Source organism: Trachurus japonicus, chromosome 8 (genome assembly GCF_045865225.1).
Source record: "Trachurus japonicus isolate A0001 chromosome 8, Traja_1.0".
Taxonomy (NCBI): domain Eukaryota; kingdom Metazoa; phylum Chordata; class Actinopteri; order Carangiformes; family Carangidae; genus Trachurus; species Trachurus japonicus.
In genome coordinates, this window is record NC_140914.1 from 23,405,377 (window position 1) to 23,418,570 (window position 13,194).

Here is a 13,194-nt window from a genome sequence, read left to right on the forward strand (position 1 = left end):
TAGATCATCTGATTTAAAAAACAAACAAAGAAATCCTCACTTCCTGAGTAAGTGCTCTGTTAAAACAGAATTTGTTTCTTTACTGAAGATTAGGAAAGACCTGAAAGTTTGACCTATGAAATGTTTGATTAAGTATAAAAATCAAAGCTATGAAAATAAAAATTGAAATTTGCATATATAATCAGCATGTATTCAATTCTGGTGTGTCATTTCTGTCATATACAGGAAATTCTACTTAAATTGTCACTGCTGTTAGTATAAAAAAGTGCTTCAGGATAAGAGTGCATCACTTAAAACAATTGGCAATCACGGTCCTCTAAACAAGACAATCAGTGCAGACAGGCTCCATGCTCTGTGTGAATTTAACTTTTTGGGCTTTTTGTCTTTAATTGATAGTGTAGTAGTAGAGAGAGACAGGAAAGGGGAGGCAGAGAGAGGAGGAATGACATGCAGCAAAGGGCCACCCGAGTCGGGATTCGATACGGGGCCAGCTGCGGCGAGGACTATAGCCTCTGCACATGGGGCGCCTGCTCTACCAACCAATCTAAAGTACGCCCTGTGAATTAACCTTTGACCCAGAATGAATCAGTCATCAGTGTTACATTCAGTAACAGTCATTTTACGGTAACACATGAGAATCTTGTGATTCATGATAAATACAAATCACAACTAAGCCCGTTATTTCTGACTAAACATGGTCAAACTATTCGAGTTTTAATTAACATTAAATTGGGGCTATTTAGTCAGTCAACAGATTCTATAATAAAAGTCTAAATCAGCCTTTGATGCAAAGATGCTGCACAGTGAGAATTTACAGTTAAAATGTCCTCAGAGGAAGAAGAAATGTACTGGCCCAGAACTGTAACACTTACTTCACCTAACTTTTCCACTCCTACATTTTCATCTTGAAGATATAGTAACAAAAACGGAATAAAAGTCAAATAAAGTCAGTTCTATTATGACACTGAGTTCAACTATCTAAACTGGGTTTAGCACCGCTGTAAAGGAATGTTTTTCTGGTAAGTTTTGGCACATCACTTGTGGTTGGATTATAGCAAGGTTGGAGTTTACAAGTTTAGGATAAGGGAGGAGGTGTTGTCACAGACAATAAGTTGTCAGTTTGACATTTAGGGAAAAACACTCATTTGTGTTCTTGTAAAGCGTTAAGAGTCTCCATCACCTGACGAGGTTCCAGGGCATCACTGGTCCTCATTTAAAACCACAATGTGTGATTTTCATACCTCAGCTTTTGCACAGATTAAACAAATGAGCTACAACTAAATAACTTTAAAGCTGCAGCTTGATTTTTGTTACCTATGGACAGAACCAGGCCAGCTGTGTTCTCACGGTTTACAGGTTTTCTGCTAAGCAAAGCTAACTGGCCGCTAGCTGTAGCTTCTTATTGAGCACACAGTCAAAAGAGTGGAAAACGTATTCATATATTTCCCAAAATGCCAAACTATTCTTTTGATGGCCATTAAAACTTTCTGGCACATTTATGTGTACCTGCACAAACACCTAGAGGTGACAGACATACATTTAGATTCATACATTTCTCCTTTTTGTTTTTCTCTAAAGACTGGCATCCGTGTGCAAGCAGCATAACCAGAACAATAAGGATGTCTTTGTGATAATAACTGGTTTTCCGCAACAGAATGAGAATCATATTTCTGCATCTACTCAGCCTGCAGTGTAGTGTCATCATACCTTATTATCAGTCATCACATGTTTGGCTTATTAACAGACAGTAAAGGGGATTTGGTCCCACCACCTCATCAGTCAGATCATCTGTCTGGGTGTATACTCAGTCATCAGGTTAGCTGTTTCCAAAAACTGAGCTCATGATTTAAATACACTTTTCTTGGTCATGTACGTTGTCGTGGTGTGATCTCCGCCTGGTCACCTGGCCGTCTGCAGCAGCTGAGCAGGTAAGTACAGGTACCTCCAGATGGCGTAATAATGAATACCTGCTCCAGCAGCGACGAACAGGTGCCAGATGGCGTGAGCGAATGGGACCAGTCCATCGCTCTTAAAGAAGACCACGCCCACGACGTAGAAGACACCTCCCACAGCCAGTTCACGCACACCTGCACGCTCCACCTGTAAAAGAGTTGGTAAAGGAAGGAGCACACAGCTCAGATAGATCACATCCAATATAAAACATTGTAACTGAATTAATTTCAAGCTTGTTAACAGAAAATAAACAATTACAGCCTTGTGGTTTCTAAATTTCCACCAATCAAGACTAGTTTTCAGACCCCTGAGCCATATAAAATATCAACCATTTGTGTAAAAGGTTAAAAACAAATGTTCTGTGGCCACAATGACCTTGACCTTGACCTTTGACCTTTAAACAACCAAAACCTAATCAGTTCCTACCTAAATCATGTGAACGCTTGTGCCAAATTTAAAGTGTTACTGATACTACAGTAGTAGCCATAATGCGACTGTTCAGTTGATCTGCAGCAGCATTCTCCTGATTCTGATGCCCTTCCTGACTCAAACAACTGATTTGTGGAGTAACACAGTCTGTGCTGTAGGTGTGCTTGTGCCTGGTAATACACTACAAGGGCTCTTACACAGCAAGATTAGGCTGTGAACATATTCAAAAGATAGTGCACACCTTATCTGATATTGGCACATTGTCTTTTTTTAAATGGCTAAAACACATTTTTCAGCTGTGCTCTGTCTCCTCTTCCTGCTTCCTGCCTTCCTGTCTGCTTCTCCAAACCGGGAGCACACTCGTCCTCTGCAGGTAACACACCAACTATAGATAAGCACCTCACACAGCCCCATGTTAAATAACCCCATCTATCACTTTGACTCTTTAGGTAATGGGCTGAAATAAACAAAACTTCTGGTCTGGTTTCTGCCCAGGAGCAGGAAGCTTGTTGCAGCGTGTGATGTCTGTGATTGTGATCGTAGTTTGTGATTTGTTCTCACCATGGACAGGATGACCAAAGCAGGAACAGCCCCCATGGCCACATATCCCACCAACTCTACCAGCTTGTACCTGCAGGTAGAAAACTGAGACATGAAAAGATAATACCTCCAGTTCTCTATGTCATTGTTTCTGCTTCAAACAGCAGCGCAGCGCTTCCTGTAAACACTTGAGGACGGTTAGGGTTTGGTTTCAGGTTAATTGTGTTAACCCAGGACACAGAGCAGGCTGGGAGACAGAGGGAGACTGTGTTACCTCTCGTGGAAAAAGAAGACGTACACAGATCCTATACAAGCCATGACCCAGATCAGCCAGCGCATGTGGCACGCCCAGGGCCCCAGCTCCCTGAGCATCAACCTGGGGAAACACACCACACGCACATCATTGTTAACTATGATCTTATTCACCATCACCAGGATTGTTGCCCATCAGTCAGTGTGTCTAATTAATTTGTCGGCTGAAATCGTTCGACCCACCAGGGAGAGTAGGAGGCAGCGATGAAGAAGTAGATGGCCATTCTGTCACACATGTGGAAACGCTGCTCCAGCTTCCTATAAAGACACACAGAGAAGAAGACCCAACAGATCATTTCTAGACATGATCAACTTTATTTAAATTGGTGGCAAAAAAAACAACAAAAAAAAACAATTGTTCACCATCCAAAATATTAATTGCCCAGACGTTGAAAATATTCCCAGTCAGGGACTTAAACCACTTAAGAGTCTTTACAGAGCACTGAGGCTTTTGGACGGGGAAATCTGCTTGTTCAAATCCACACAGACTCACATTCACAAATTCAAACCTCATGCCCCTGACCATGTGCTTCAACATGTGCTTCAGCATGTGTAAAACTGTGTTTGTTGTGTCTGTCAAGTGTGTGCAAAAGCTGGAAGAGAAGCTACAGTAGAAGAATAATTTCTTTCCTTGTGACATACAAGTCAATCACACCTAGATTCATACTTAACTATAAAAGCTGTGTTATACAAATCCTGAGCTCTGTTGTTATAAGGACAACCAATTCACCTTGATTTTATTGTTAATGCCTGGAAGGTCAGTCTGGATTTTCCAGTTCCTCAGAGACGGTTTAAAAATTATCCAAAGTTATTGTAGTAACAGCAAGGAAAGGTAGGAGCTGGATCATGTACATGGGCCCAAGTATGAACTCACTGTAAAAATAACTTACTTTACTACAGATAGGATGCAGAGATGAAGAGTTAGCTCATAGTCCAGTCATTTTATGAAAAAAGGTTGAACAAATTGCAACAGAAGCAAACTCAACTGATTTTGTATCCTCAACATGTGAAGGGAAAAAAAGTCCTGAAGAATCCCATTAGGGGAAAGTTTCGAAAAATACCCAAATATATCCCATTCATACACCTATTACTGTAATTATTTTTCTCATGTGAATAGGGTAAAATTTTTAACCTTTAGATATCTCCATGAAAATTACTGAGTTGATTACTTACATTAAGACAAACAAAAAATGTATTACAAGTTTTTTGAAATTCTTTGTTAACATGAGCAAATCTGCATAAATTTGCATAAATCCCACCGTTTTGAGTTTGCTTCTGTTGCAATTTGTTCAACGTTGACCCCTTTTTTGGCTTAAAATTACTGGACTAGTAATGGAACTGTGTTTGACTCTCCATATAAGAGTGACCTGTTTTCAGAGGGTGTGAAACGAAGATGATGTGAAATATTTTCATCACCACACCACATCTGTTGTTTGGTCTTTGGCCTTCTGGCTCTGTCATAATTAGCACACTGTATGTCTGAGTGTGAAGTAAAAGTCTACACATAAGGACACCCATGCACATCTGTTAAATCCCTACAAGCGTTTAAAGCTACACACACACACACACACACACAGGCACGAACCGGAGGTGGCTGATTTTCCATGCAGCGGTGTGGAAGAGTGTTGAGGTGATGAACAGGCCTGTGAGACCACTCCCATAGAGCCAGGCAGCAACACGATGCCATTGGTCCACTGACAAGAAGTAGAGCACCGACCCGCCCACCAGACTAGGAAGGATCCACAACTAGAGGAGATCAGAGAAACACACGACCGGAGATTCACCTCACTGTTCTTTACACTACACACAGCATTTTACATTTTCTAACACTTTAATAGTTACTTTTCCTGATCATTTAATGGTTTAACCAACACATCCTTTATGTAATATTGTTGACACTGTACTTCAGGTTAACGATTACTCCACTTGAGAATCTACATTCCTTCATTGTTTCCTCTGTTTGCATCATGGAGACCAAGCATTTGTGTCTTTATTTCCTTTTCCTAGAATAGCCTTCATCAATTACAGGAGCAATGTACATCCAAGTAGCTGCTGGACAATGTATGTGATGTATTCATTCACTTTCATGAATTAGATGAGAAGATTGACTCTTCAACCATGTTCTCCGGTATGTTCTTGACAACCGACATACCTCCAGAGATAGTGCAGGTCACTGCCATGAGGATTTTATTATCTCTGAACAGAGCCAGACTTGCTCGTTCCCTGTTTCCAACCTGCTGCTAGAGGAGTTTCATATTTCAATCAATGCTTGAGTGACTGTAGTGGCAAAACGATCGTTGGACTGATTCTGCACGTTGTCCTACAAAATAACACTCAAGCAGGCAGCGTATAGCAGTGAGAGAATGAATGGGAATATATCATAAACAAAACTGACTGTAGAAAACCCTGCCCCGTTTGAGACTTTTGCAGTCATTATGGCCATGTCGTGCCTCTATTTCCCTCTTGTCTGCTTTATTCACTCTCTGTCTTCTCTCAGAGGCGGACGCACTTTGGGATTACAGCAGATTAGAGAAAGCTACAGGCTGAATCACAGATTATCGCCCACTGTCTCCATCACAGAGCCAAAAATCCTCCCCGTTCTGCCTCATCATTCCTCACAATCCCCGCCATCTTTTCAGAGGTTTCTCTTACTGTAACGAACAAACTCATTACAGAGACTCTGGGAAACTAGAGACTAAACCAGCAAAACTGCCACCATTACTTTTACTAAGGTGTGTGTGTGGTATGTCCCTGTCTGTGTGTCGTGGTTTGACTCACCCCGTGTGTGGCACAGTTTGCTGCATGTTCATATTCAGTGGGCTGGTATCTCCTACTGGCTGGCACCCTGCAATTCATGAACCTGCGAGAGGAAAGAAAGAAAGAAAGAAAGAAAGAAAGAAAGAAAGAAAGAAAGAAAGAAAGAAAGAAAGAAAGAAAGAAAGAAAGAAAGAAAGAAAGAAAGAAAGAAAGAAAGAAAGAAAGTTCAGGTACTGTTAGTTGAGTTAATAAGTTACTGTGTAGCTACTGAACTCTGTGTGTGTGTGTGTGTGTGTGTGTGTGTGTGTGTGATGGTCATTCTTGGGGGATTTACAGGTCTCTAATCCACATCACGTTGTCTGAATTTTAGTTTGCCTCATCGTTACTGTGGCAACTGTCTGCGTTACTATGGTCACCAGTGATGTCACTTGTCTGTACAACAACAGGATACCTCAGACCACTAACCATTAACTACATTTGCATCATTTCTCACGTTGCCATATATTGTGAGACGGTTGCTATGTATGTGTGTGCATGTGCGTATATGTGTGTGCGATGTGTGCATGTGTGTGTGTGTGTGTGAGTGTGTTGTGCAGGCTATTTAATCAGCAGTAAATCTCTCAATCCCAGCTTACAGGAAAAAACACATCTGGAGATGTTACGAAACCACATTTTATACGTCCAGATGAACACACACTCACACACACACACACACACTCACACTCACATAAACACACGCTACATTTGAATGTAGCTCGTCGTGCAGGGCCACAGGTGTGTCTTTGTAAGTCAGCTGTGTTATTTGTTTACTCATTTGGCCTCATCATCACACACACAAACACACACACACACACACACACACACACACACATCCCTGCTGTTTTCAGTAGCAACGCTCTATTAATTCTGCACAGGCAAGAGAGCAGAGAGATCAGGAGAAAGTGAAGCGGAAGAAGAAGAAGACAGAGGAAGGTAACGCAGCTGCCCCTCCAGGTTGAACTACAGCAACGTGACACAATCCAGTTTAAGTTTATCAAACACTAGTTTACCAAAAAAAAAAAAACAAGTGATCGTTCTGTACAATTATTACCACACAGTTCTCAACTCTGAGTTTGCTCCGAGTGCACAACAGCAGTGTGAAGTAAACAGTGGATCACCTTTCATTGTGTTGAAGGACCCAGACGCACCAACTGGCCAACTGCGAGATGTGTTTTCCACAAGAATGTGTCTGAATTAACTATTTCAAAAAATTCTGTAAATTGATCATTTTTGTGTAGTTGCTTTTGCATTTGTAATACAGGTAATACAGGAGGAATCTGCAGTCATTGATATGGACAAATCAGTCGAGTTGTTGGCAGACAACAAAACACTAGGAAATGTTTAAAATGTAAACACTGCAGCTGTTGCTATAGTGAACTCATTAAATCAGGATGGAGTCAGTGTAACTGTCTTCTTCATGAGGAACTGTGACCGTGTGAAGTTCTCACAACCAAACTCTGCACACATAGAACCACATGCATGAATTACTGTGATGGCATAACTGATTCATATAACTCTAATATAACTTTGCAGCTTTGTTTTAGTGAGCCATGAAGTGAACACTCCACAGATTCACCGCCGAGGACGAGGCTGGTTTCCACTCGGCTGCCGAGGAAGAACTGTGATTGGAAACAGAGCAGTGGTGAATGTCCTGGGCCAGAGGGACGGTAGCATTATGGTCCTATGATGGTCCAGTGTAAACCCTTATTTAACAGCACCGAGTACCTTCATTTCACTCTGTGATGACCTTTATGAGCCAGGTGAGGAAAAGCCTGATAGACCTCTCTCTTGGATGCAATGCATGTTGGATGTCTGAACATCTGGGTACATAAATGCTGGACTTCAGAGAAGACACTAACTGTAATGTTGATATGTGGCCAAACTGTGGGGATAATTATGAAAAAGTAAACCCTATTGAAAAATGTTGATAACTAAATGTAATGACCAGACATCTGGTATAACATCACTCATTCCAAATGGCTGCACTGTGTTGTTTTGTTTTTGTCTAGAGGTTGAAATGTTGTCTGAGTATCTGCGGTAAATATTATCTTGTGAGAAAGAAGCCTAACACTTCCTCTCCACATTCAAACAAAGTGCAACTATCTGTTTTTGAAATGCTAAACTTCCCATGACAAATGGTTTTGCTAAATGTGTTTCTTTAAAGTGCACCTTGCAGCTTTGAAGAAACAGGTACTAAAACTTAGACACCAGAGTTATTGTTCTGTCTCCTCTGCCAGGAAGCTGCAAATTCCTCTCCACAAACTCTTCCTCACCTGGACTCAGGACTCTGGGATGTTTTTCTCTTCTTCTTTTTCTCCTGCAAACTTGCATGGGTCAGTATACTGTAATCTATATCCTCCTTTTTGCAGGGCTGCATCATTTTCTCCAGCTCGTCTAACAGAGGCTGGAGGCAAAATGTTCACAGGGGAAATACGTCTTCGGTGAAACATCCAACAAGTTGCTCAACAAGTCAAAGGAATGACAGCTACTGTAAGCAGAGAACAAACAGCACTCCGCTGTTGGAATAACACGTGGCCTCAGGGCTACTGTATACACAACATGATTTAGAAATACGCAGCTTAGGAGAACGAATGTAAACTATAACAACAAAGGTCTCTACAGATTAGGACCATAGTGCACTGGAATGATATTTTGCATTAGTAGCGTGAATTCCTTCACAAATTTACATTTAATCAAATTACAAAAAACAGATGACAACTGAAACCAAATGAATTTGAGACCTCTGAAGTCTGATGCAAATACCAGCTTCGCCAAGTTGGTGATCCAGTTTTGACACATCCCACATAAGTTGATCCATACGCAGGGTTCATTTGTTGAATCAAAGAAATGGTTTGATATAGTTTACAGCAATACAGTATATAAGACATATTAAGTTTTAACTGGAAAACTAGAAAATATCCTCGCAGAAATTTTGAGAGTGTAACACTGGTGAGTGCTGCTGGGGTGTGATCCCTGTCAACATGGGAATCAAACCCATGACCTTAAGTTCAAGAGTCACACTACACACTACACTACTAATACTATAGCTACTAATACTGACATTGTGTCACAGTGTGTGTGTGTGTGTGTGTGTGTGTGTGTGTGTGTGTGTGTGTGTGTGTGTGTGTGTGTGTGTGTGTGCACGTGTGTATGCACTCACCATCACAGCCCACATAACAGGAATGTCGGTGTGTTTTCCTGTTGTGGGTCAGGTTGGTCGTGCAGGACATCAGAACTCTCTAACGCATTAAAAACACCTCTCTCACATATTTTCTATCCATTTCATTTTTCTCTGTGCCTTATTGTTCATAATATTTAAAATCATTTGATCATTTGTTCTAGTCTGCTTTTACAAAATAAACTTTTCTGGCCTTCCTATCCCTCTTTTATTGAAATCATGGTCACCTTGAATGTCTGCATGACTGAGAGAGGAGTACAATCTTTCACTGTGGAGTTCAGGCCACAGAGAAATGAGAGAAACTGTGGATTTTATAATCCCCAGAAGAAAACATTTAGTGAGATAACATTACGTCACTGTACGGCTGCCATTCTCTCTTCTTTTCCCCCCGTAGCTCTGCTGTCTGTGCCAAGTGAAGAACAAGGGGAAAGTATTTTTTCTGGTATTGTGGAGCTATCAATGAACCTGAATGTGGCACTTTGATGGCCTCTAATCAGTCATGACAGAACCGTGTGTGTGTGTGTGTGTGTGTGTGTGTGTGTGTATAATGAGCTGAAATCAAGGGATAGGGATTCACAGGGTCTGATCAGAGAGGTCATTGTTGTCAGCTTTCTATTCTCTCTCTTTTCTTTCTCTCCGGTACTCAGATTCTTTCTTTTCACACACTTGTTTATCATATGGTTCACGTGTCCCTGTGTGTGTGTGTGTGTGTGTGTGTGTATGTGTGTGTGTGTGTGTGTGTGTGTGAGTGTACTGCATATGGGGGAACCAAAGTTTTCACGTCATAAAGTACGCTTAGTGATTAAAGCCCATTACAGCACATTCCACACATTAATAGGATCGGTTGCATCTAAGAGGATCAGAAACTTTGGATCATGGTAGGATAGTACACTGTAGGTATGTGTGTGTCCGTGTGTGTGTGTGTGTCCGTGTGTGTGTGTGTGTGTGTGTGTGTGTGTTTACATACACTTTGTAACTGCAGGACTATTCCTTTTCCAGCAAAGATCAAGTTCATCTCCCCTGGGACTGCAACTCTGGTTCTCACGATTATCATCATCTCCCACCCACACACACACAAACAGCGCATGACACACACACATGCAAACTGACTGATGAACGCTCTAGGGAAAAATTCAGTGTGATTAATTGTCATTGTCCGTGGCTCCCAACCTCTGCTGACTAACCGAATCACCTTCTCAAACAAGCACCTCCCTCTATTGACACCACCCATCATGTCCCAAATATTGTCTTTTTGAATGGACACAACCTTTAAAAAAGAAAAGAAAATGTATTATATAAAAGCTGCCATAGCCTATAGTTTGTTTTGTTTTGTTTTTTTTAAGTATATTCTTGGGTTTTTTTGCCTTTAATTAACAGGGTAGCTGTAGAGGGACAGGAAATGCAACAATTTTATCTTTTATCTGCTCATTAATTTAAGTTTTTGGTTTTTCTTCACAATAGTGGCTTTCAGCGAACTGTTTTCGTTTTTAAATCTGTTACGACTGAAGTTAACTGTCTTCTTGCTCTTTAATTTTAGCAGCTCATTGTTGACTTTTTGCAAACACTTTTCTTTTTTCTTTTTGACAAAAGATTTGATTTAATTTAAAAGATCATTCATGCAGCTAACAGGTTTAGCTTGCTTCATCAATAAGTCAATGTGCTTTTTATTATATATCCAGATTCCAGATACCTGTAGACTTAGAGTTTCACTTGTATCAACTATCATTACTTACTGATGGCATTTTTAGCTGTTTATGCATTATGGAAAGAATATGTACTGATGATTCATCCAGCTGCAACACATGGTAAACAACATACCCGAACAGTGATCCTGTTTGGTTGCTTATTTCCCTCTTTACCACAAATAGTGGATGTAGTTTTTCATTGTGAGGTCATTTCATGTAGCCTAATTTATTCATTCATGTGTGAATATGTTTCAAGGGAACAACTCCACACGGAGTCTGGGTATCACAGAGACTGGTGGAGGGAGGTGGATAAAATAAAGTGATTCTGATAGTAGCCCAGGCCTACCACTGAAAATTAAATCGTTCATCATGTATTTTCAGTCTTTGGCCGCGAGAGCAGGAACACAAATGGACTCTCCCCCCCTCTCTCTCACACAGACACACAAACACAAACACACAGTCACAAACTAATCTATAACATCCTCCTGGTTGTCTGTGCCCGCGCGTCACTGCGCATGGATGCCAATGGGTCCGTCACACATGCAGGACATGGAGCCAGATGTTATAGCGGACAAACTCCCCAGTCTAAATAAAATTACCTCCCAAACTTAGTCCTCTTCAAGTCCATCTCGTGCGTAGGTCGTGTGCGCGCAACGCGTCGGTGCGCTCGCGCTCTATCTACCAGCGGCACACCAGCGAACCTCGTCCCCTCCTACGGATTCCCCATTCCGGATGTCCCACCGCCGTGCGTCCAGACATAAACACATAGGTCCAGCGGGGGGCAACGACCTGCAGAGTCGGTCAACTATTCAACAACAACAACGGGACGACTTCTGACCGCGGAGTCGGGGCTCTGAGCGCAGATCAAACAACGAGCCATCCGTCGGAGCGGAGGCGGTGTGCGCCGGGGCTCGCAGCGAGCGACTCAACTGAGCAGAGTTTTGTTCCGAGTCTCAGATGTGTTTGCAGGATGTTCCGCGGGACTGAGCTCGTAACCCCTCCTCTCGCCTCCCCTCCCTCCCCCTTTCCCCTCTCCTGGCTGATGATAACAGGGCAGCAAACAGCAACCCCTCCCCACATCACGACAACTCTCCCTGCTGCCTCCGTTTATTATTTAGAATAAACAGACGTGAGAACAGTTAGAGACGGAAGACACGTGCAGGAAAAGAAAAGTGAAAGTTGTAACTTTCCTACACATGGGAGACAGACAGAAAAGAGTGCATGTGTTAAATCTGAGAAATGGTTTGGGCCATGAAGGGGTTTTTTTTGTTTTGTTTTTTTGTATTGTTTTTTGTTGAAGTATTTGATTCCTCAAATATAGCCTATAGAGGAAAAAGTATTCGAAACTCTAAATTATAGTAAATTAAAGTACACCGAAAATATCAGCAAGAAGTAATTGTTAATATAATATAATATAATATAACATAATATAGTATCATATCATATCATATAATATCATATCATATAATATCATATAATGCAAAAAGCAGGACTACCTATTCTACCTGTGTGTTTAGAGTAGGTCTGAATTTCTTTAAAAGACACTGCTCCTCTTTGCTGCCTCACGTTTCTCTCTCTGTGTCACTAAAGTTCATTTTGTAGACCCACTCATGCTTCAAACAACCCACCCACACACACACAAACTGAATGGAAAATTAAATATTGTCCAATAATAACAGTGTCCACCAGAAGCCCTTTGTGGCAGTGTGCAGCAGCTGTGTGAAACAGGATGGCAACATTATGCAAACACACACACAGACATCCAAACAAGTTCCCCCTCTTCCAAGTAAATGTGTTACACATTTACCACTGTGGTTGTTTTCAGAGATAACGTTCAAAATATCAATGACATTGGTCGGACAAGCATGTGTACAGGTAAATAATATACACTGCAAATGCAATGGCTTCATATTGAAACTTTTGTAGTTTGTATTATTATTATGTATTATTAGTAGTAGTCGTAGAAATGGTAGTTTTAGTATTAATATTAAAATGTTTTTCAGAGCTTCATAAAATCAGCTTGTATTTGGTCTTAAATCACAAATTCCAATCATTCTTTAGTATTATGTCATGTCAAATGTGGGAAATAAATATAAAACGTATTTATCAAAACTTTTGCTGTCTCTTATCATCTTATCATTTACATTTGTAGCAGAAAAACCATGGACATTTGCCTCATATGTGCTTTTAAAGCTGAATATGTGGCCTTGCACTTTTTTATATCCCTCACCTCTTTCTTTCTGATCATCATGTTTGGTTGGAAGCTATGGCTTGTGTAAACCAAAGGCCAGTACACAGTGC

At 41.1% G+C, this 13,194-nt stretch overlaps 1 protein-coding gene across 2 annotated transcripts; it reads right to left on the minus strand.

Moving 5' to 3' along the window:
• Nucleotides 1–1,638: 1,638 nt before the first annotated feature.
• Nucleotides 1,639–11,825, minus strand: mmd2a (monocyte to macrophage differentiation-associated 2a). 2 transcript variants are annotated; one of them, XM_085785332.1, is made up of 7 exons: nt 11,493–11,825; nt 6,013–6,094; nt 4,820–4,980; nt 3,418–3,492; nt 3,197–3,298; nt 2,944–3,013; nt 1,639–2,100 (listed from the first exon to the last, which is right to left on the minus strand). In XM_085785332.1, exons 1-7 carry the CDS (start codon nt 11,519–11,521, stop codon nt 1,900–1,902), a joined length of 720 nt encoding a protein of 239 aa, XP_085641458.1. In that variant the 5' UTR covers nt 11,522–11,825; the 3' UTR covers nt 1,639–1,899. The 2 variants fall into 2 exon arrangements, with proteins under 2 accessions (XP_085641458.1, XP_085641459.1); XM_085785333.1 differs by lacking the exon at nt 11,493–11,825 and adding an exon at nt 10,176–10,234.
• Nucleotides 11,826–13,194: the final 1,369 nt, after the last annotated feature.

Bases quoted from the DNA above. Each gene is read 5' to 3' on its own strand.
- mmd2a (XM_085785332.1), bottom strand. From the start codon at position 11,521: ATGGACTTGAAGAGGACTAAGTTTGGGAG. The intron at 3,299-3,417 runs GTGGGTCGAACG...GTGTTTCCCCAG, and splicing joins GCTGCCTCCTACTCTCCCTG to GTTGATGCTCAGGGAGCTGG. The intron at 3,014-3,196 runs GTAACACAGTCT...TTCTACCTGCAG, and splicing joins GTCTTCTTTTTCCACGAGAG to GTACAAGCTGGTAGAGTTGG.